This window comes from Vanacampus margaritifer, chromosome 16 (assembly GCF_051991255.1).
Source record: "Vanacampus margaritifer isolate UIUO_Vmar chromosome 16, RoL_Vmar_1.0, whole genome shotgun sequence".
Classification (NCBI taxonomy): Eukaryota; Metazoa; Chordata; class Actinopteri; order Syngnathiformes; family Syngnathidae; genus Vanacampus; species Vanacampus margaritifer.
In genome coordinates this window covers 7,661,430-7,687,051 of record NC_135447.1, presented here as the reverse complement: position 1 = coordinate 7,687,051, position 25,622 = coordinate 7,661,430, and the positions used below count along the sequence as shown (strand labels likewise).

Genomic DNA, 25,622 nt, shown 5'->3' with positions numbered 1-25,622 from the left:
ATAAAACTGCTTTATTTTTACCGGTCTACGGCCCTAATCTCCCAATATTGCGCCCATATAACACATAGATGTAGTTTACAGTTCTAATGTTGGGTTAGAAGCGGTATATCTCACGGCTGCGCGAGTAATGAGTTTCCAGCCGAGCCAGTCAGACGAGCCACAACGGCAACTTTATAAAATATTACAGCGTGCTTCAGCCTAAGTACGTATTATATCGCAGGGCACAAAAAAAAAGCAATCCTACTCAATCTTAATTTACGCTGTGACCTTAAAGTTAAAGATTTGAGGATATTGATTCGCACTGGCTCGGTTAATTGGTATGGTCATACTTATCTGTAACGACACAAGTCAGTGTCTGTTTGTTTACCCACATGTGCACGTTTGTCACCAAAGCTAAATGTTTCTTTGGGTAATGAAAGCGTTTTGGCACGCTGATCCTTTGCCATTCAGACTTTGTGAGTCTGTGATTGGAAATAGAAAAAGTCAATTACAGAGGTGAAGGGAGCCGGAGCTTGGCAAAAACCCGGCTTTATGTCAGTAATTGGGCCTGAGATGGTATACCTTTGGAAAGATGAGGTCAGGAAAAAGATATATATATGGTGAAATTTCAACCGGCAATCCATCCGGGAGCATATAAAACATGTTGCTTAGGAACTATTACGGCCTTTCACAAGGCATGATCATGTGCTTATAGACCGAGCTTGGGGTAAAAAGGCCACTTTGTCTTATCCACGCCTTTGAAAAATCTTGGGTGGAGATGTATAGAGTCCACTGCTGGCTGAATCCCCAAAGAAGAAATTGCAAGTGATGGCCAATCTCCGTACGAAAAATGTCATCTGTCACACGGAATTGGGACTGCGGATTGCTATACCAAAATGTAAGCATAAGTATTAGCATTAGAGCTGTCAAAATGAATCGATTAAGCAACAAGTTAGGATGATCAAATTAATCGATAATTATTTTAATAATCGAGTAATCGTTTGGAGCCATTTTTTTTTTAAATTTAAAATGGTCCAAATCCTCTGATTTCAGCATATCAACAGTAATTGTTGACTGATTTTTGTAGTCCTTCATGAAAGAAGACTGATTATCTTCTGCGTTTAATCAAAATAAGACATTTGCAAACATCTGTTTTTAATTTAGAAAATAATGACCGAACCGTTAACATAGTACAACATCAATGTTTTTTTTTTTTTTCTTCTTCTTTCAAATCACTATACGAATACAAAGCATGAAATAAACACCAATCACTGGTTAATAAACCGCAATCTGAGGATAAATGTTTTTTTTAAATACACTTTAACTCTTTGACTGCCAAGCGTTTTCAGAAAAGGGATGCTGTGGGTGCAAGCTGATTTAAGCATTTTGACTGATCTTTCAAGGTCCACAGAAAATTTTGTGTTTTGACTTTGGAAACACACAAACTACCAAGGCTTTCCTCCACCCGTTTCCAAAAAAACATAGTTTTTTTTTGTTTTTTTTCCAACGACTTTTAACGTCTTTGGCAGCCCTCCTTAAGATTTTACTAAACGTTATTAAACGTTTTTGGCAGTCAAAGAGTTAATGCAAAATTAAAATGAATCCGATGAGTCGTATTAATCGACTATTAACTCATTCACTGCCATTGACGGCTAAAGACGTCAAAAATTCCTTTGAACTATTTCTATTTAACATTTTTTTCCACTTTTGTTAACAAGAGTATGAAAACCTCGATTTTTTTTATTAGAACAGATATAACATTTATGATTAATCGTGAGTTAACTAGTGAAGTCATGTAATTAATTACAAGTAACATTTTTAATCGCCTGACGCCCTTAATTTATAATAATCTTTTCTCTTTTTTTTTATCGCGTAAGGCGATGAATTTTTTAAAATTGTTATTAATTGCATGACTTCAATAGTTAACTCACGATTAATCATACATTTTATATCTGTTCTAAATGTACAATAAAAAAAATCTAGGTTTTCATACTCTTGTTAACAAATGTGGAAAAAACGAATAGAAATAGTTCAAATGATTTTTTTGACGTCTATAGCCGTCAATGGCAGTGAATGAGTTCATCGGCAGCTTCGTATTACGGATCTGGTTGTGAAATGTCCATTTTGACGTTTTTCACTTGGACTTGATCGAGGCTGTAGAATAAGACGATCCAATCGTTCCTCGCCTCGTCCAGCCGCGCACAGCGAGTTGATGTGCGGCAAGCGCAAGTGAAAAGCGGCGTCTTGTTCCGGCACTTTTAAGTGACAAGAGCATGGATTCTTTGTAGCCGAGTTGCAAAGGCGGCATCAAAGAGGACAAACTAGGCTCTTTATTGAAGTGGAGCTGCACTTTGGCCCTCGCCTTTGTACTCCTTCGCATGCACTTAGGTAAAAAGGAAAGTTCTCCCGCGGCGTGGAAGCCGTCGTGACATCGCAACACATCTGCTTCCACACAATAATCAATATTGGACCTACTCTCGGTTACTTTTCAACAGCTGTTAAAGATGAAAGGAGGGAGAGGGGGGATCGCTTTTCTCCTGAACTACTGAGGAGGGCAAAAATACAGAACAGATAAGGCGAAAGCATTTCAATTCATTTTGATTGTCGAAACGCTAACACTGTGAAGAGAGGATGCGGTTTTGCTTCATAACCCTTAAAGCTGACCAAGGGCGGTTTATTAGGTGACTTTAATAGGTTAAGACAGATAAGGAGAACAAAGATGTCTGACCTTGCAAGTGGTTCTTATGTAATGGTCTACTTAAGTGCATTGGACTGTCGAGCTCCTTCCCACGGCGGGATCAGAAAAGGCAACATGTCGCCGCAATCCACTTTCCTTGGACATCCCCCCCTTGTGATTCTTTGGGTTTGAAAGGGCCTCGTGAGCCCAGTGAATCGGCTGCGTCGTCCCGATGGAGCCAATCAAACTAATTAAACGGGACTACTTAAGCCCCGTCTCATTAGTGTCCAAGTAAACAGCCTTAATTTTATATGCATTTTAATGCCCGTCGCCAAGATCGGTAAGAGGCGACGGACGAACGATGAAAGCTGGCAATTTTCTGCTTGCAAAAGCTTACTAAACGTCATTTCAACCGGAGAAAATGTGTGTTTGTTTGTGGATTTATGTTGAAGACCCCACTGTGAGTCAAACTTGAGGACTTGATACAAAATGCTCACTAAAGTATCCGTTTTGCATTGCAGCAAAACGAAAGGGTTAAACGTCGTATGGTGCAAAAAAAAAAAAAAATGCATTCACGTGCACTTCCAGCTGATTGCAAAAGATATCGCCTACACGCTGCTTTGAGACCGAGCGAAGGCGTGCAGAGGGTTGCGAGCTATCGCCGTGAATATTTGCATAGGTGCGAGTATATGTCTGCACATGTCCCGTCCGCTGGGGACACGAGTGATGGGAGCGACTGGAGAGCTATTAGCACAGTCAGCGGGAGGGAGGGCCTGGGAGGGCCGGGAGGCGAGATGGAAAGGACGGGCCAACTGGGTAGAGAGCTCGCAAGTACAAAACTCCCTGGGCCCGGAGCTTTCGAACAGTGGGTGGCATCAAAACAACGGTGGAGACGGAGCACGCACACACAAGTGCACACATTCTCCTCTGTCTATTTCCATGCCCGTCCTCCTTTTTCAGCGCCATCTGATCTCCAGCGGCGTCCAAAGGTAGCAGTCAAGTGAGGAGGCGAGACACCTCAAGGTTTACTTTAACATTTAAGACTTGATTAGCTCTTATTAGACAGGGTTCGACATCAACAGTGGCCATGTTTTGAGTTTCATCCTCTGCTACGTACTCGCACGCTTTTTGGAACGCTACATATTTTATTAGTTTACATTCCCCTGTGCTGAGGAAATAGGTAATCTGTTTCCTGAGCACGGGTGATGTCATTTTGTTGACAGCAATAGGCAAAATTCGTTTTTAAGGTATTAACTCATTCACTGCCATTGACGGCTCTAGACGTCGAAAATTCATTTGAACTATTTCGGCTAGTTTAACATTTTTCCCACTTTTGTTGACAATAGTATGAAAAACTAGAATTGTTTTTATTGGATTAGAACAGATATAAAATTTGTGATTAATCGTGAGTTAACTAGTGAAGTCATGCGATTGATTACGATAAAAATGGTCATCGCCTGACGCCCTAATTTTTTTTAATAATCTTTTCTTAAAAGAAAAAAAAAGGATTATTAAAAATTGGCAAAAAATAATTACTTTTTTTTTTTTTGTTTAAAGAAAAGATCATTTAAAATTAGGGGTGTCAGGTGATTAAAATGTTTAATCGCATTACTCCACTAGTTAACTCACGATTAATCACAAATTCTATATATGATCTAAATGTACCCCAAAAAAATCTAGGTTTTCATTCTCTTGTTAACAAAAGTGGGAAAAAAAATCAACTAATTGAAGGTTAAAATGAATTTATGACGTCTATAGCCGTCAATGGCAGTGAATTAGGGATGTACAAAAATATCAGTGGCCGATAATTATCGGCAATTATCGACCAATTTGACGTCAAACAAATAAACCAGATAATTAAAAAAATCCGCCGATAATAATAGACTTGCCGCGTTGTTGTCTATCTGTTGTGGCTCGAGATTTGTCTCCACAAAATGTTACCCTCACAGTTTTTTTGTTGAATTTTTAAAACGTGACTGTTTTGTTTTGGCAAACTCAAAATTAGTTACTGGTTGTCTTTGAAGCAGAGATATCAATAAAATTCTGCTTCATGGTGCGCTGCAAATATTTCGATGTATTTGCACTTATAGTAGGACTCGAAAGTTTATTTGTATTCAAGTTAATTTTGCAAACAAATATCGGCTTACTTATCGGTTATCGACATCGGCACATTCTAAATGATTGGTTTAATGGTATCGGTTGAAAATACTATTATCGTGCATCCCTAGTATTAATTGTTCATGAAAAATAATGACGTTAATTATAGACAAAATATTATTTTCTTAAAGTTGAAAACGGTGGCTGACTGATTAGCACGTCTTCCCGGGTGGAGTTTGCATGATCTCCCCGTGCCTGCGCGGGTTTTCTCCGGGTTCTCCGGGTTTCCTCACACATTCCAAAGACATCCACAGCAGGTTAATGATGTAAAAGCAATGGAGAACGCTGCATTTAAAATTGCGCTGAAAGGCCAGAAATGCAAGGAATTTTGTCATAGGTGATATGGCATGACTCCTTCTTGTGCCAACTATTCAACTTGAGCATTCAAAAGATTGGAAACGGCACCGCTTAATGCGCTATATGTCTTTAGAATGTTTGTTTCTGACATTTCCAAAAATGTGTGTCTTTTAAGTTGTCCCATTTTGTCTGCACCTCCTCATAACCACAGCTAGCTTTATGCATACGAGTGTCGGTTCACACGAGTCATGCCATTCGATCGTAGAAATGCCTGGTTAGCAGAGCAGCGTCCACATCCGTGCAGATGTACATAAAACCTTTTTAGCGGCGAGCTAATCTCGGAGCAATGTCGCCTCATGAGTGCACACAGAAGTAGACTAGGCGTGACATATAGTGCCGTCCGGTGACGTCACGGCCGCATAGTCACTGCTGTCACTGGCAATGGAGTCACGGCCCGCGGAGCTCAGTGTTTGTGTATGAGTGTGTGTGTGTGCAGTCAGCATTACTTTAGAGACAGTGAGTCAGACGGACAGGAAAGCGGAGCGGCCCCTGGTAAAGTGCCTCCGTCGTTCGCGTTGAAGAGTCTTTGATTGTGTCTGTTTTATGCCCGTGTGCGCATGAGAACGAAATGCGACGGGCCTGGTCGTTCAAGTGAGCTCACACAACGCTCGTTGTCAGGCCCCGATTTTAAGGCTCGCGACTCATGAAGAGTTCTGGCCTCCGTAGAGCCATCGGGCTAATGATCAGCCTTGGCAATTAAAAGCTATCTGTGAGTCAGAGTGGCATCAGGAGGGCCATCTGCTTCCAGCCCAGTAGCACTTATTCTGGCCTGTGGGACCACTTGCTGGGGTCACAGCTCGCCCGGCTTGTAGTGAGATGGTCACAGGATCCGAAGAACAATCTGCTGCCTAGCTCAAGTTCAGCTGAGACTTGCTCCGGAGACGGCACGGCTGCATACACGCAGAGGGACCTCTGTTCCGGAGCACATTGTTGCGCACACCCGTGACACTGGTAACCTCCTCATCGGATCCACACCAGTGACTTTGCCCACCTGTTCTGGTAGTGTTGCCAAGAAATTGGGCGGTTATTGTACTGACAAGGGGGAGAGAGGTTGGAAAACTCTGGACATTCTGGTGGTGACTGCACACGGTTGTCCCAAATGACAACAGCGTTCACACTGGAATTAATGAGGCACATCTAGCAGGAAGTGAGATCAATTCCAAAAGAAATCCCACACTTTTAATGAGCAGAACTATGTTGTTGGGGGGGGTGGAGTGGTCATCTCACATTCTAGAGTTTGCGGGTTCGATCCCATGCCATTGTGACCATGTCTAAGTATCCTTGAGCAAGATACTGAACTGGCAGTTGCTCCTTTTTTTTTTTCTTTCTGGAGAGCTCAGTATTGCCGATTTGTCGTCATCATCATTGCTCCCTATATATTTTTTTTTGTATGTGTATGTGCGTGCGTGCGTGCGTGCGAGTGTGTGTATATTCATTAGTTCACCTAAAACCTATAAAAAAAATCCCATACCGTTCACCTAAACCGAACACTTCCAGCCAGAGTCGTGAGGCCGTCAGGAGACCCGAGGAAGGACCAAAGGAAAGTGGCTCAGTGGTAGAGTGGTCATCTCACATTCCAGAGGTTGTGGGTTCGATCCCATGCCATTGTGAGCATATCGAAGTATCCTTGAGCAAGATACTGAACTGGCAGTTGCTCCTTTTTTTTCTTTCTTTCTGGAGAGCACAGTATTGTTCATTCGGTAATTTTACCGATTTGACGTCATCATCATTGCTCTCCTTTTTTTTTTTTTGTGGGTGATTATGTGTATGTGCGTGTGTGCATTCATTAGTTCACCTAAAACCTATTAAAAAAATCCCATACCGTTCACCTAAACCGAACACTTCCAGTCGTGAGGCCGTCAGGAGACCCGAGGAAGGACCAAAGAAAAGAAAGGAAAGTGGCTCAGTGGTCATCTCACATTCCAAAGGTTGTGGGTTCGATCCCATGCCATTGTGACAATGTCGAAGTATCCTTGAGCAAGATACTGAACCGGCAGTTACTCTTGATTAAATCAGTAGGTGAATAAGTAGTCAAATGTAAAGCGCTTTGAACGGGGTAAAAGCGATATATAAAAGAAGAAGCGTTTGTTTTATTCTTCAAAGTCAACGGTTTTGGATGAAAGTCCATAAGCTGTACCACCTGGGAACCGGAATGCATACATGCTATCCGTCCCGATCCATTAACATTACATGCGCAACTTTGGCTCCGAAAGTTGAAAGCTCTATATAGTCCATGTGAGCGCCTTTCCATCTCTCTGTGCAGCAGACAGGTGCAGAACCCTGGGAGGCTACCTGGTGTTTCAGGCCAATGCTTTGCAGTGACCTGTTGTGCATTTATCATATGCTCGGTTGGTTCTGCCCCAGTTTAAAGGGACATTCAACCCCAAGGAATCATCATGTCAGACTCACAGGTCAGCGGCTCTTTCCCTATATGCTACGTGCTGAGAAGACAGCTGCTCCGTCATTTATTCCCCCTCCCCCGGAAATGGGACTTACAGTCAGTAGCATCCTTTCAGAAGATACTTACTCAACATCAACACTAGACAGTAATTGTGACCCAACTAACATCTTGCAGATATGTGATAGGAAAAGACAATTTTCTATGAAAGACTTCTGTTGGATAAACATTTATACATATTTCCTTTGAGAATAGTCCCTAACGTTCCCTTTTTATGATGGAAAATAAAAATGGAAACTTTCATTCACACCTTCTGCTATTTATAGCGGATACCGCTATCGACCAACCAGCTAACACGCTCTGCATTGGAAACACGAGGAACTGTTAGAAAATGTACCTCGGCAAACCGAAACCAACTGAAGCACGAGGCGAAAATGTGGCTTGTCAACTTTCTTCAACTTTAAAAAGTTTTAACCACTGCTAGCAAGACCGCTTTAGTCTCTCATCAAAAGGTGCGGCTGCCGTCGATGTACACAAGCACAATTGTCATTGGCCATTCATAATGACATGCGATCATGAAAGTGCGTAAATATGATAAATAGCCACCGACAATGTGTATTTGCTTACTAGCAACACTAAGCTAACAATAGCTTAATATAAACAAAGCTATGTTAGCCACGTGTGCTAGCTTGGTAGCACGGCTTGTTTGGAATAGAGTGTTAACACTATAAAATGAAATGTTACTGGTTAAAGAGGTAATAAAATTACTTGTGGCATACTTTATTTTTGCTAGTTGTTAGCAAACAACGCCAGATGATTGATAACTCATCAGTCACGCCTTCTGTCTCTAGTTGGTTGTTCTTCGAAACCATAAACTTCCTCTTGTTAAGCACTAATAACGCACCGCTATAAAGTATTAGCTCGAACTCACTTGCTACCCTAGTGACGACTCGCTGAATACAAAATGGATGACTGGATAATTCTATAGAATCCCACTAGAGGTTTAACATGGCAGTTCTGTAGAAGGCGTGGAAGCTGGAATAAGAATAGATAAATGCTAAAATTGCACACTGTGTGGTAACAAAAAACAATCAAATGTGAAATTCCGAAACAAACATCCCGCATAAACACAAGCATCACTATAAATGTTCTTGAATGCAGTTTCTCGGTAAAAACATTTCATGGTATAAACACATTTACTTGGTATGTCGTCCCAAAATTACCTGCAGTTATCCTCCCTCTCCACTTCTTAATCATCGTTTCTATCTATTTTTTTTTTTTCTGTTTAAAAGGCTGACTCAGAGGAGCCATATTGCTGTTTGTCTGTCTTGACATCTGGAGTAGCTGAATGACTGATTGTAATGCGTCTCTCTTCCACAGTCTGTCTATCTGCCCTGATGGGAGCTTACTAACATCTTCATCTCTGCTTTTTCAGAGTAGCATAATGACCTCCAAGTAGCAGCCCTAATGGAACCATAATGGTCATTTATGCTGGGGGAGGCTCCGAGGGCACAGCTGTGGAGGCAGCAAGTTGCACAAGAAGACGAGAGAGCGCGGCGAAGCTCCTGGTTAAGTCCCTCCACTTCCACCTCTTCCAATCGTACGCGTCTCCCGAATCGAATCCTTCTTATGAATGTGGCCTTTATGTGTGTGCTGTGTGAGCGCAATTAACGGCGTATTCATGTGTGTGCCATGGAAGGCTTGTCGACAATAGAACGATTCTATAAATGCCACGTGCGGCTTTATGTCTCGCCGTCTTTGTCTTCTATGGTTTATTCACAGACAAAATGCACATTTAATTATCATCATTATCATTAGTGTCTTATTCATCATACACATTATACAATACTATTCGCACAATGGATGGTGCAAAGTGTCTAACAATACATTTGCGCTCTTTCTTCAGTGTTTCCTGCAGCATTTAACTGAAAAAGCGCTCATGTTGAACATATTAACCTCTATAAAAGATACATTGTGTTTCCAGAATTACTCCGCGCCGATTAGTTCCTTGCAAATAACAGCAGATACCGGTTACCTTCTAGACTACATACTTCCATCACGAAATGCACACGTTGTGGTACTTTCTTCGGTGCTGCACACGGAACAACACAATGACACATTTAAATAATGCTAATGAGGCTGTTGCATGGAAACCAGAATGTACAGCAATGTGAAGTATGCTTTGGGATCTTCTACTTTGTCCATTTGCAGCATTACGCTCCCACGCGTTATTAGAGAAAATGTACCGTATAGCTTACCGCTGGAGAGGATGCATTAGACCGCATGCGACGGGGGTACGTTCAAAGCCAGAGAAAATGGTTTTATGTTTGATGTTGTCACGTAATCATACGTACAAATCACTTATATCTTACACCTCCTTTAATGTCATGCGGCAACATTTTTTTTAATCTTGAGTTGCTCTTAAAGGGTCTTCTTTAAAAGCAATCTGAGAATCACGGCTGTCCAAACAGTTTTTATCAGTCTTGTCCAGGAAATGATGTGCTCTTTAACGTCGGTTCCTTTCTGCTTCATTTTTAGTAAGAGATGTCTTCAAATTTTAAGTACAGTGGGTATAAAAAGTCTACAAAACCCATGTACAAATTTCAAGTTTGTGATACGTCAAAATCTTATCCACCATTAATTTGACCAACAACCGGTACAAATCAGGTGATTAAAAAATACAGAGGGGAAGTATAGAAACAAAGTCAGCTGGGATAGTCTGTATTCATGTCATGGATTGAAACTAGCGGCCACTTGATTAATTACCCCCCCCCACCCCCCCACCCACACTTTTTTTTTTTTTTTTTTTTACAAAATGTGTTTTTTTTTCCTTTTAAAGAATATTTTTTTGGGGGAAATATTTTATTATCATTATTTTTTTAAAATTTAGACACACCCCAAAAATTCTCCCCAAAACGCTGATAAATCATAAACATTTATCACATAAAACAGGGGTGTGGGGGATTGGGTTAAATGGGGGAAAATAATCCCTGAAAAATGAGCAAAACCCCCAAAATATTGAAATATATATACTGTAAAAAAAAAAAATAAAATAAAAAATAAATAATAATATGCAAATTTGCGGGTGCCAAACTGCAAATATACTTCAACTGTAATTTTAAATTGTAATATCACCATTCACCACTAGATGGCAGACAAGGCTTAGTTGTGGGTCTTATACTGCCCAAGCCACAACGTGAGTAGGCCTAATAATGTTTTGAGGATTTGGATATATGACACACAGTACCTCAATAATAATAATAATTGTACATATTTTGCTCATATTGAAATGGCGTTTTTTTTTCCTGGCTGAGCCCCGAGTAGAACTAATGAAAATAGTTATAAATGTTATATAGTTTGGGAAGCCTTAACTTCATTTGTGGCTGGATGCCTAATTAGGAAGCTTAGAGTTTAATTTGGAGCTTCCTCAAATGCAAACTGCCAAAGCGGAAGAGCTGCAGCTTCATCAGTTCCTCTCTTCATTCACTTAATCTAAATTATTTACAACTTTAATAATGAACTCTTACAAGATGCCAAACAATCTTTAGCTAGCACAGTAATACAACCTTTTAGTTAAGTTATATAAAGGGCAAGGTAATCAAAGAATAGGAGTGACCTCTGCTTCTCCACTAGCACTTTTTTAAAAAGAACATTTTAAGTCAAGAAAAGCTCTGATCATAAAAGTTTTTTTTTTTTTTTTTTTTTAAAGAGTTATTGGCATCTATGCAACTCCTTCCCATTTTTCTCTCAACTTGATTATGGCTGCAAATCACTCACTTCAAGCATTATGCCCGAAGGCTGCTGCTGCAAGGCAATCACTGCGTGATTACACAAAAACGCATCTAGGAAGCAGAGAAAGTGAGCAATATCAACGTGAGAGTAGGACGTCACTTCCGAACAATATTTGATCAGATTGAAATACGTGTAAAGAGTAATTCTTTACAAACGTTTTCATTAGTTGCATACTTCGCGGCGACATTATTGCGCTTTACAGTTATCGTTTCACCTCTTAACACATTTCACTGAACTCTATTTATACATGAAGGACGCAAACTACGAGTTAAAACCTTTCAGTGACAGTTTTTTAATCAAGTAATTAAGCTATAACTAAGTATGCTCGATAAACATCACACAGACTTGTATCTTCAATTTATTTATTAACTACCAAATTGAAATGATCGCTCACTCCACTTTGTTGACCGGGGGGGCGTTGATGTCACAATTTATACAACTGCCACTCCTCTTAGCACACCCAAGTGATATTTTCTTCTCAGAATGACAACTCTCCGGATGATATACAGGGAGAAAACAAGTATTCCACTTTTTAGTTGCTGTGTTGGAGAACATCATTACAATGTGACAACTGACCCATGTGACAACAAGTCCAAATCTCCCTTTACTGTACTAGCACCACACTACCATGTACAAACAGTATACAAGCGTCGCGCAAGAATGTGAGCGCTATTGTAATGACATCAAAGCAATCTAATTGGACATTCGCCGACGTTAACGCCATGACATCATTGCCACTGTATTATTGCATAGAATTATATACAGTAAGGGGGCATGTAAACACATGAGCACGACAAATTAAACTTCAGGTTTTTTATTTTTTTTATTTTTTATAGAGAGCTTTTTTATGTCATCATTGCTCTCCTTTTTTATTTTTTTTATATATAGTTTTTTTAATATATATATATATATATTTTTTGTATGTGGGTGAGTATGTGTATGTGCGTGTGTCTGTGCGTGCGTGCGTGCGAGCGTGTGTGTATTCGTTAGTTCACCTAAAACCTATTAAAAAAAAATCCCATACTAATAATATAATATAATAATGAATTGCCAAATGCAGAAACATCAATGGAGGGTTTAAAATGGAATGCGGTGATATCTTAGCAAGCTGTATTGCATTACATTGATATAAAATACATTTTCACATCATTTCAAGTGCAAACTAATTTGTGTCAATGCAATGTTGTCTCTCCACTTTGTATTTCTCAAATGTGCTCCAGGTTGTGTTTACTGTCAGTTCAGATTTTTTGACCTCCACTTGTGTTGCGGGAACGCCAGCTCGAGTTTGGCCGCTTCCCGTGAACGTTCTTCTCTGCACTGATATCTTACTCAATTCAGCGTTTCATCACTGATCATTGTTTTAGCGCTGCTTTATCTTGACAACTGAACAATTGCCTAAACACGTGTTTCTGGTAACAGTGGACCCCATGTGGTTTGCCGGGTGTAAAAAAAAAAAAAACCTTTGGAGCGCTGCCCAGAATTGATGCCTCTTGAATCTGGTCTGCCGTTTATTTGTGGGAGTGTTTCAGCGAGGTTGCGTACAGTGCGAGAAACAGCCCAAACTCGAAAATGAGGATGCATCCACCAGTTTAGCAACGAAGGACACGAGTCAATATTTGTCCTGGGGTTATCCAATTTGGACAAGGGGTTTGATTTATACATAAAAAAATACCAATTACCCTGTCAAGAGCTGAGCAAGTCCAGAGGACACCGTTTTAATCATACGGCTTTATCAAACTCTTTAAATTGAGTTTAACATGGAGAGGATAATGTATTCTGCCTCGGGGAAGGTGATATCACTTAATTTGCCCCAAACAGTAAACATTTTGAAAAATCCATGCTTCACTACATTTATTGAATAAACACTGACAGTTCCTTCACTATGTGTCTCGTGAGTATCTTTTAAAATTCACTTTGTAGATATAAATGAATGACGGATGCATTCTAAATTTGGCAACGCTATTTTCGATGCGACGGCAACACAAAAAAACAAACCTTTTGTCATGGCTGACATCCGCTACGGTTGGCCGGCGCCATTTATAAAGAAAACGCACATGCAGTCTGCCATACATTGTTGCTGTTAGGTGCAAATCTCGTACACATCTGCTCTGCGGGTGGTCTCAGCTGGACCTGCCGCGGTACCATTCCTGGATCCATTTCACAAAGATATTACAGAGATGTGAGCTGCTGTCAGCCATTTCCCATTCCGGCTTATCAGTGGCAGGAGGGATGTCTGGCACAGCAAACAAAGTATGTGTAAAGTCCTTAAATAAAGCATGAAATGGAAGGGATTCCTGTGAGGCCTCTCGCAGTGGTCTGCTACACCTGCTCACCCCCACAATCTACCGCTTGGACTCCCATTAAAGTGCCTTTACTCCTCCAAGTCAACACTTTTAATGTAGGAATTCTTTCTTTTGGCTTTCTTCACCGCGGAATTTGCATACATTGGCTGGTGGAAAATGAAGAACTTATCCCATTTTAGTCATTTGGTCATGGTAGTGGCATAAAGTAATTGACTTTGCTATTTTTTCAGCCCACAATGGCTGGTTAAGCAATCTGGACACGTCACATTCTTATAACTCTGCAGGTGATTTGGTGACTGACGTGTACGTTGATGAGCATTTGTGCGTGCCTTATTGTGTGTGTGTGTGTGTGTGTGTGTCTAACTCGCATAACATAAAACTGCCGCCACACTGATATCTTGAAAAAAAGCGTGACTCACCAGGGAACTGGTAGCTGTAGCTGGGTGCGAATCCAGTGTATCCACGGCCATACGTTGCCACAATATTCGGGTAACCTTTAACAGAGAGATTGAAAGAACTCAGTGACAATGTGAACAAAATATGCTTTTGGAAAAAGTGGGCATACTCTAAATTTCCCCCTTTTTTTTTTTTTTTTAAATTGGTCCAGGAAAATGGAAATGTTTTGGAAATGGTGATGTAAGTGAAATCCGTCATTTGGACTTGCTCACAATAATAAAATTATGACTTGATTAAGAACAGATTGTCGTTACTACCAGTAACACAAGCAACCTGAATTAAAGGGGAAGTTAAGCCTTTTTTTTTTTTTTTTTTTTTACAATAATATGTTCTATGCAGCCCCATTAGTCTAAATGTGTTATTCTGTTTAATATCGCGTTATGAGAATATGTGTTAAGTAGTAAAATCCAGCAGTTTTTAATCAATATTAGAAGGCGGCCATTTTGCCACTTGCTGTCGACTGAAGATGACATCAATTGTTGCTCAGGTCTCAGGTAACAACCAATCACAGCGCAGCTTCAGAAAACAGGTGAGCTGTGATTGGTCGTTGACTGAGCAATGACCAACTGTGATGTCATCTGCAGTCGACAGCAAGTGGCAAAAATGGCCGCCCCCTGAGATGGATAAAAGCGACTGGATTTTGCTTCATAGCTCTTATTCCACAAATGTAATATTAATCAGAATGTCATATTTAGACTAGTGAGGTCACATATAACATATTATTGTCAAGAAATGTTGACTTCCACTTTAATGCAACATTTATCACGAGGTAAATATACAGTATAAATAATGTTGTAAAACAATATTTAGTCGACAATGAACAAAAACAGTGAAAAATAGTCACTATTAGACCTCAACATTGCTTTAGACCAAATCTTATTTGTCCCCATTCATGTGTTTTTACTTACTTTAAAATCAACGACCAGCGTAGCTACTATAAAACTAAACTAGATCATGTAGGTTTGCGTGTAACCGCCTCAATACGACCACCTCAAGGATCGAACCCACACCGCGAGCAAGTCTCCGGTGCATGAGCACAAAACGCTTCCATTGAGCCGAAACTCCGGGCTGCCGTCAAAGCTCCAGACAGTATATGAAGGATCATTTTCCTCGGCATGACCCGCCCTACCCTGCCTCCCGATTGGCTCATCAGTCCTCATGCCTAAAGTTAGCCAATCTAATCAGGGAAGGCAGGGGGTATCAGCCAATTAGAGGCAGAGGCGGGTGGGCCATGGCTTCACCATCCTTGATGAAAAATGCATAATCTGGCAGATATGATTGAACAGTGTGCAACGGGCGGATTTATAAGAAAAGAAGCGGGTATACGCCGTACACCCTGGAATGCACCACTGGTTCAGTCGAGCTGTGACACCCATTCAAAAGCAATATTTCGTTTAAAATAATACATGAAAGAGAGTATTCTCTTCCTGGACACCCACACAGAAAGAGATCAAACGCGATTCTCTAAATAGCACGAGATTCGGAAAGCATCTTTTATCAAGCAGACAGCCTAATATGTATCATGTCCTACCCTCATTTACCCTCTTTGAAAAATGGCGAGGTAGAAGTAATTTACTTGGTTGCTTCCAGCCTAATAAAAAGAGGTGACATGTATTCATGGTTCATCATGTTTATGGGTGACTGTCAAGTGGGAAACATTCCCAGTGCTGGCAGAGTGACGACAAGCGCCAGCCCTAAATCAATGGTCAACCGTCTTAATTAGATTAGCAACTAATTTTGATCGAGCCGATCACATCGCCCAGTCACAGTAATCCATCCGACAATGCCGACAGATTTCCGGCTAATGCCGCTTGAACACTCGTACCGTCTTCTCTTGGTTCTCGGCTCTTTTTTATTGACCAAAAATGTTGAGGCATTTTTATAAGAGAGAGTAATAACATTGATAGCCCTCTTGGGAGCACTGTTAGACGCCCACCACTGACAGAGTTGCTGTAGTTTATGTTCTGTGGACTGCGCAGAGAGCTTCATACATTAATGTTGCGGGATTCACTGGCTGGATAAAGTTGCTTCAATGTGATTTAGAATCGGATTCCTGATTTTATTTTATTTATTTTATTTTTTTATTTTTTTTAATTATTTTTTTTAGAGCTCAGTATCCTGATTTCTATGTCTGTAGCCCTTGGCTGGGCCACCACGACATGCATGACAATTGGAAATATTGGTAGCCACATATGAGCACACACTTCCCAAACAGATTCCAAAAATGCCACTTTAAATATGCACACAATACGTGCACATGTGCAAAATATGTTATTAATATATTTCATTTTTCACAATACATTTCTCAATGCATGTGTAAAAAAAAAAAAAAAAAAAAAAAAAATCCCCTATCCTAACCCAACAACAAAAGGTTTGAAGCCAAAAGTGCTCTTTCATTAAAATTACCATTTAAAGATGTCACAAAACTGATGAACAAGAAACCGACATTAAGTGAAAGAACTCATTTTGGGTATTTCTCCCCTCACACAAATAATCAACTCACACAAAATTTTATCGAGCTACTGCTTGTCCTGCATATCATTTCAAACCCTTAAAAAATGACTAGGCCCACTCATGTTGTAGTAAAGGGCAGTTCAACAATTAACAACTTTTACAACTCAAAACTAAAGTTGACGCTAGCAGTTTGGCACCCGTGAATTTGCACAATCACTGATTTTTCTCTCTAATATTTTTTAATATTTGGGCTTTTTCTTGTTTCCGCGCGATTTGTTTCTTCATTATTATTATTATTATTATTATTTTTTTATTTAATCAGAGTGTGGTCGGGAGCCGCAGTTGTTGAAGATTCGTCTCATTGCTTGGCACAAATGATTGTGGGAATGTTCATAATTTAAAGATTTTGTGTACATTAAAAGCACACACTCAAATTGGAAATTTGGGCTTGTTCACATTTCAATGACATACTGTTTATCTGGGTATGACATGTTCCATTTTTGGAAGCTACTAACATGTATGAAGAAACAAAGAACTGTTGAGAAATGAAGCTCTCCATTGAAACATTTAGTATTATTTGTCACTGAAAACATTCATTACGAATGCTTGATATGAATGCTTATTTTTATTTGTCTATATGTGCTCTGCGATTGGCTGGCGACCATTCCTCAGTGCACCCCGCTCTTGTTGAAAGTCAGCTGGGATCGTCTCCAGCTCACCTATGACCCTAATGAGGATAAGCGATATAGAAAATCCATCCCCATGATCCAGCCTGGTGCCTCGGGTCATCTGACCAGTTACTTCTGGAGGTGCCGGAGTCTAAGTGGAAGCTTAGAGGGGATACGGCCTTTTCTATTGCTGGTCACAAACTATGGAATGACTTCCCGGTGCACATTAGACAAGCATTGTCTATTTTAAAACCCGTCTTTTGTCCTTGTTTTAGTGGCTTATTTGTTTTGGTGGTTTTGTTTTAAAACTGCTTTATGTTTAATTATCTTAAACATTTTTCTTTTTTATATACAGCATTATATTCCATTTAAGGTTGTTTCTAAATTGATGGCTGAAAAACATCAGCTGATAAGACACGTCACAACTCTCAGTTTGACAGCTTCTGAGTGAGTCGTCGCCAAAACTAGTCAAGGTAAAGCACAATCTTTTTTTTTGCCTTAACTCATTCACTGCCATTGACGGCTATATACGTCAAAATTCATTTGAACTATTTCTCTTACTTTCAATTTTTTTTTCCACTTTTGTTAACAAGAGTATGAAAATCTAGAAAACATTTATTGTACATATAGAACAGATATAAAATATGTGATTAATCTTGAGTTTAAATAATTAAGTAATCAAACAAAAAAGAAAATATAAAAAAATTAGGGTCGTCAGACGATTAATTTTTTAAATTGTAATTAATCGCATGACTTCAATAGTTAACTCACGATTAATCACAAATTTTACATCTGTTCTAAACGTACAATACATTTTGTTCTAGGTTTTCATACTCTTGTTAACAAAACTGGAAAAAAATGAAACTAATAGAAATAGTTCAAATGAATTTTTGACGTCTATAGCCGTCAATGGCAGTGAATGAGTTAAAAAAGAAAAAACACAGGAGAGTTTCTAAATTGAGTTGAGAAAATAAATCAGTTCATGGATGGATGTTTTTTGTAAATTCTTGATTCATAACGGTCATACAAACTTTTCCCGGATATGTATATTTAAAGTTATCGTTACAATGAGCCGTGAAGAAGCTAAGAGTGCCGTTCGAAAGATTCGAAAGCAGCAGATGTATTGTCAATCTGCTGTCACAATGCTTATTAGAACCACAGAACCCACAGTTAATTAGCTCGACAGGTTGAGGCCAAAGCAGCTGTGGGCAACATATTGAGACACGGATGCGAGGGAGCGGTGAGGAAAGCAGAAACAAAACCAAAAAAAAAAAAAAAACATGAGGAGAGTGGGTGGATGAGCAAGTGGGCCAACATGTGAGTCAGTGAGAATTTAAGTGCCATCAAGGGTAATATAAACATACTGTAATTAACCCTCTAATTATGCTATATGTCTCCGTCTTTATCTGTTTTCCGCGAGCTTTTGCAGCCTACCAACCATAAATCTGAACTAAATGACCTAATAAGAGAAAATCCTTCAGACCAGATCAGAAGATGTCTTTCTTCAGACGTTCGCTCATATTTATATGTACAGAACGTACAGTATTTAGCATGCACGCATGTTTCCGCGTGCGAGTCGATTCTGCTCTGTATGCCTCCGAGCCGGTGCCGGTTGGAATCAGAAAGGTTGACCTTGGTCATAAATATCTAATCAGTGTTTGCTGTCCATGAAAAAGATCAATTTATTCCTGACCCAATGGGAAAATGTGTCTGCCTCAACCATCTCCACCTCGCTCGCAGACAAAAAAAAAACATAATGCAACTCAGAGAGGCGGTGAGGGGAACGTTAACCTGGTCTGGATGAACGCATGAAAAAAAATAAAAATCTTCATTAGTCTCTGATGAAAAGTCATCACCTGGAAGCCACAGATGGATAGCTTTCACAAAAGCCCTCATTGTTTGTTTGGGCTGAAAAGAACTGAGATGTGATACAATGAAAAGCCATTATGGAACAGCAAAAATGGGATATTATGTGTTTGATATTGTCAAACAGAAGAAATGCCGAGGCAAAATTGCTGTCTTAAATGGCAAACCCATTCTTCAAGGCTGATGTGCCACATTTAAACAATGATCCCGTTACCAAAATTTGCCGTAAAAAGGCTCCCGTCCGTCTTTGAGGAGAGAGAAATACGGGATATAGAGATATATTTTAGTTTTTTGGGGAGAGTGTCGAAGAATATTTGGTGTAGAAGAAAAACAGAAGTGGCAGATAGAGCGGAGAAAAAAAATTCTAGTTATTCCATAAAACGAAGCCTGCCATTGTGTTTGTCTGGCCTGACGGCGGCGTCTTTGCCTGCTTTTATTTGCCTTATTAATATGCATGCTAATGTACCTATTTTATGGCTCACCAGCTCTGATTCACTTTAAAATCAATTATCCATCTGGCTCACCCGTATCTCGCTCAGGCTCAAATGTCTATTTATTTCAACAAACATACATCGGGCACAGCACAATAAAGATAAATGCCTCGATTAGAGGCAGTAAACAAAGGAGCGAGGGAAGGCTTTAATGAGATTTGGCACAAAAGAAGCTTACACTTTCTTAAATAATGAGCCACGGGTCTTGTTTTTTTCTAAATGCAAATTGTATAAAGGAATGTTTGGCTGTCCTTGTTCCAATTTCATTTAGATAAGAGTGTCTCTAAACAAGTCGGCTGTTAATATTCTTACATGAGCACATCACAGCCTTTCTGTCTGCTTCGTCCCAGCGGAGGAGAAGAGTGCTCTCCTCCACGGACACATTAGTGCGTGACAAGTTCGGGAAAGTTCCCTGTGCCTTTTAAAAGACGCTGAAAAGAGGAGATGCAAATGACAGACGGAAAGGAAAGTTGAAAAAGGCTTACATTGTCTGCAGAGGACAAAATAAAAATAAAAAAATCGACCGTCCAGATGAAATGATGAAAGCATCTGATGATTAACTTTTTGGGGTATTTTTTTCTCTCCAAATGCCACCAAAACAGGAGCAAAAGTGCATGTCTCTCACGTAACCGTATTTATCGGGTCAATTATATAATATACGGTTATAATATTATCAATGGTTAGGCAGAAAGTACTGAATGTTAATAGAATGTTATTTAAAAATGGAATTTATGATGGTTAAGGTTTGCATCTCTAAAGAAAATATGATTATGCTTTTCGATACGTGGGGTGTAAATTGATTGAAGGGTGGTTTGAACTGAAAGTGGAACAATTCGACGAGGTTTGATGCAATGACGATTTGTCGTCATTTTACATCCATTTGGATGAACTTAGCGCTGTCAAATGTGCCATTTCCTTCCAAGATGTAAATCTATACAAGACGATCTCGATATACCTCAAAGTGGAACGATTCGATTCAGATCGGTTCGATGCATCTTTTAAATCAAAAAAACACCCCGTATGTATTGCATAGGTATTGGTAAGCATCTAAACAATGTAAGCAATATCCCACCTCTAATTTGGCTTTTTGTTGTTGTTGCATTGTTATTCACGGGAAATTACGGTAAATATGTTAATCCATCAAAAACATTGATCCATATTTAGATACCAGATAAAAAAAGTCCTCAACACCAAACAGCTAAATTTGACTGCAATCCACTTTCTCAGGTGCTTCAAATATTGTGCTACCTGGTGCAGATAAAAATGCATGAATATGGCACAGTGTGCACCTGCTGTACTGGGGGGGTGGAGGGGGGGGGGGGGGTTGGGGGCTTTACTCGCAGAGCAAATCAGGCAATCAGCAGCATGTTTCTTTTGCTTTTGAATGAAAAATAAATCTTTTATGTGAGGGCAAATCCATTTGGGTGGGTCGCACATACAAATTATATGCATGGGAAGGGAAGGAGAGAGAGAGAGAGAGAGAGAGAGAGAGATGATGGAAGGATGGGGAGGAAGTAAGGGAGAGACTGAAATAGTGTTAAATAAAAAGGGCCACGGGCATGGGCAGGATGGTAATGAAGAGGGGTAGACCAGCAGCTGAGGTCCCTGTAGATGAGATCTCTCCCTGACATGTGTGTCCCCTTCATTACCCATTAAGGGGGGGCACAGTGATGAATCCTTAATATGACATTACACCAATTTTCCTCTTCATTTAGCCTGCTAATGTGCTGGTCTGCTCCTATATGGCCAGGGGCTGTCTGTACCAGACTTCACCAGAAATAGACCACAGTGGCCACTGGTGGCACACCTTGAAGCCGCCTAATTAGGGCCAGTGTTCAACTAATGGGGCTTTTTTTGACAAGAGTTTGCCTCGTTTGACTCTTTTTCTTTGCGGGGATAAAAATGACCACAGAAAGGGCTCTGTCTTTCCTTTAAAAATGGCATCATTTGAATTTAGCACATTTAAAGTGTGTGCTACACAGTAAACGCTGTAGAGTAAATTTGACCAAATAGACTCAGTTTTAGAGCAGGCTAATATTTACACTTGGAAGAGAGTAAAATCAAGATTTGAAAAATACAAATAAAAGTCCCTCAAGGGTTGAGGAACGACCTCACGACATTTCGCTTGGGAGATTGCCGCAGTACCACCTGAGCTATGCCCCTCCTGGTGTTTGCTTATCTCCAAGAGGAGACCAACAACTAAGACGGAGTGAAAATCCAACATGGCTACCAGCCGAAGAGAGACAGTCGTGAATGACTTATGATTCATGGTGTCATGAGCCACGCTTGATATTCGGAAAGCGTGACGTTGCTCACGAAGACGACGTCACGCCAATCGAGAAATTTTATTGGCCGGCCTGTTTTCGGCCGGTGCCGAATCGCTATGGAGTCCAAAGCCATTTTCCTTCAAGAAAGTGGGTGTCTTTTCAGGCTAGCGTGGCTCAGGAAGTAGATCCGCTATCTCCCAAACTGAAGGTCATGAGTTCATTCCCCAACCCTTGAGTGACTTTTATTTTAATTTTTTTCAATTCTTTATTTTAGTCTCTTCCAAGGGTAAATATTACTCCAAAACGGAGTCTATTTGGTCCCACTCTAAATAGAGTCAAATTAAGGCTACATAATTGACTGTGTGTATGGCTGTATGTGTATATGACTCACTCAGCATGCCCATCCCTAGCATGAAGGCATCCATGGTGTAGGGCAGACCCCTGGCTCGCCCCCGTGTTCCAGGCGGGAACATCACCTCCTTGGGCTGGGCCTTCTTACATTCTACCTATGTAGACAGACAAAGACACGCACGCACACAAACACACACAGACAAAAACCATTAGACTGTGCAGGCACACAAGCAGACAGATCTGACAGGGCTGTCTAAGCTCTTTAAGGTAGTTTTCTATTTGACTTGCACAGCCCGCCATGTGTTCCGTGGAGGAAAAACAAGACAGAGTCAATCCGAGCACCTCACATTTTAGAGCCGAGTCCCTGTGGAAAACTTACAATCGTGCTCTGGCTGCTTTCAAGCAAAGGTTATTGCTCTGGTGGGCATGTGCCCAATGCTTGGGGGAAATACAAGCTAAATACTTTGAAAGACTTTTTGGAGAAGACGAGGTGGAAGAAGCTCCGGTCTCCCATGACATCGCCGTGTGAAAGGCGGTTTTGTTTAATCTGTTAGCTGGATAATCAAACTCACCGCTAAGCCGTTGTCATGTAACAAGACAGTGTGGCTGTGTATATTTTTGAAAAAAAAAAAAAAGTATTCTTCCCAAGCGACTCACTGTCCAATTCCACCCGTCGCGCTCGTCTCTCTTCTGCATTTCTTCCTCTCACTCCAGTTCTAACACGTGCGCCTTTGTTCATTTCCCATCCTGCGTGAATGACATCCCCTCCCCCAACATCACACATATCAAATGAGGGATGTGACAAGGGCAGATGACGAGATGGGAGGAAGATGAAAGTCCTATTTACCACCTATCTATCCCCACCGCCATGAATTATGTAGTGGCTGACGAGGGTCAGTTGTTGGTTGCTCTTCGGGGTGGGCCGTGTGCGTCTGCCATGCTGCACAATCTATTTGCTCCATTGCCTACTTGGCATCGGCCTGTCCATATGTTTGTCTGTTTGCCTCCTGGCTTCTCGTCTCGCTTCTCCCTCCTGCCTCCGCTTAAACAGGGCTTCCTCGGCTGCTGCGGTTCACATGTCAACCTGGCCTGCTGCGCGAGACAGACTGGAGCACCCGCACTGTGCGCACCTCAACTAAGAAACAGCACTGCGTCCATACAAATAGCCATCCGACTCTTGACAGGCCGGCGCATTGCTATTCACACGCAAATATATATATATATATATACTGATATATATATAAGAAGAAAAAAATATTTTAGGGCTGTCAAAATTAACCCTGGAGAACCCACGGGGTCAAATTTGGCCCCTAAAAATTCTGCTACTCAAATAACAAAGACCTTTTTTTTTTTTTTTTACAAATTTAACTTCAAAAGTCCAAAGTGCCACTTCTGACCCCTGTATGGGGCCATCTAGTGGATGAATATTGCACTTACATGAGCCAGAGTGGTGGTGACAAGATGGCTGGCAACGTGCTGTTTTGTTGAGCTGGAAATCACTCCAAACAAAAGCATCTTCTCAGCAAACCATCAGATGGTAAAATTGTGTTTTTTTGGTTAATCTATTTCATATCATGTTGCAGAATGCCTGGGAGTATGTTTTATATATATATTTTGATAAATTAGCAACTCTGAGCTAGTTCAAAATACAAGGGTTAAAATTGGAAACAACATATAATTTGGTGTTCAGTGAACTTATAGCAGTCATTTAATGTATAATTCATAATTTTCCAAAGAAGAAAAGGGTTCTTGGGTTCTCCAGGGTTAAAGCAGTAACTGTGGAGATTAATCTGAATTCTTTAAAGCATAAAAAAATAAAAACAAAACAAAAACTCAGTTAACTCAGTTGTATTTACTTCCTGTTGCGGTCTATAAACGGCACCACGCTGGAGTGTGCTGCTTGTGGGCACAACCAAACCTGCAAGCGAGAAGTTTAGAAATGAGTTTCTATGAGAAAATGGATGCCTGTAAAGCGGTGTCCGTTTTGATCGTTTTGTTCAGTAGTTGGATTTTACAGAAGAATTCTATTCGAGGATCAAAGAAAGCGATTAAAGGAGTCTTTGATTTGAAATATACTTCCTATTTAATGATTTTACATTAATTTCAAAAGTAAATATCTGTTACAAGCTTTGTAGAATATAGTAGAAGCAGAAGTAGAAAAATGCGATTAATCGCAATTAATTACAGAAAATGAGAGAGAGAGAGAGAGAGAGAGAGCTTCGTTATTCGTGACTAAACCACTTCATACTTAATGATACAAAATGACAATAAGATACATACAGAAAACTAGTTTTGATTTATTGATAACTTTTTAGGAATATGAGCAGATATTAACCAGTTGATTGGAATGTCACACCAACTAGGTACGTTCTTAGTCACAATGTGTGCAGGTTTAAAGAAGCCACTGTTCAGACATTTCTTTTAAAGCCACTTCAATCAAATTTAACACCACTCGTGCACTAAATGCCACCATTAAGAAGGACATTGTGTGCTCATTTTGTTTTTAAATGTCCGTCCGTCCGTCTTCTTCCGCTTATCCGGGGGGTCGGGTCGCGGGGGCAGCAGCTTTAGCAGGGAAGCCCAGACTTCCCTCTCCCTAGCCACTTCAGCCAGCTCCTCCGACGGGATCCCAAGGCGTTCCCAGGCCAGCCGAGAGACGTAGTCTCTCCAGCGTGTCCTGGGTCGTCCCCGGGGCCTCCCGCCGGTAGGACATGCCCGGAACACGTCCAGGGGGCATCCGAACCAGATGCCCGGGCCACCTCAACTGGTTCCTCTCAACGTGGGGGGGGGGGGGGGGGGGTAGCGGCTAGACGCTGAGTCCCTCCCGGATGACCGAGCTTCTCACCCTATCTCTAAGGGAGAGACCGGCTACCCTGCGGAGGAAACTCATTTCGGCCGCTTGTATCCGGGATCTTGTTCTTTCGGTCACGACCCACAGCTCGTGACCATAGGTGAGGGCAGGAACGTAGATCGACCGGTAAATCGAGAAAAATCTTTGTCTGTGATTGCAGCTTGCAGCATCCTTTATTGCAAACCCATTTATAGCTACCCTTTCTGAACAAAATGAAACATTGACTCAAATGATTATTTTTGTTGTCAGCTGGTTTGACACACTTGACATTTTGAGATCTTTTAATAGCGGATGTGCCAAGTGTTGTTTTTAAGGGTGATTAAGACAAACAAACAAAGTGAGGCTGAACCAATGACAATATGCGCTGGTTTTAGAGAACCTTGTTTTGGGGCTATTGCTTCACAGCACAACACAGCCTTCTTCAGACATGCCAGATCTACAATATTCCATAACAATCAACAACATAAATTAAAGAAACGGTCAAACATGATTGATCTGGACAGCCATAGTCCACAGAGACATCTACAAAAAGAAAGCGAAAGAAAACACTTTCAT

General features: G+C 40.6%; 1 protein-coding gene across 11 annotated transcripts in view; it reads right to left on the bottom strand.

Moving 5' to 3' along the window:
• Positions 1-25,622, bottom strand: part of LOC144035817 (RNA-binding protein Musashi homolog 2) — a 283,481-nt gene that overhangs the window by 49,631 nt on the left and 208,228 nt on the right. For all 11 annotated transcript variants that reach the window (XM_077545792.1, XM_077545794.1, XM_077545793.1 and 8 more), the window contains 2 exons: positions 22,257-22,371; positions 14,083-14,157 (listed from right to left, as the gene is read on the bottom strand). In XM_077545792.1, coding sequence (XP_077401918.1) covers positions 14,083-14,157; positions 22,257-22,371 — 190 coding nt within the window. The remainder of the gene's footprint in view (positions 1-14,082; positions 14,158-22,256; positions 22,372-25,622) is intronic.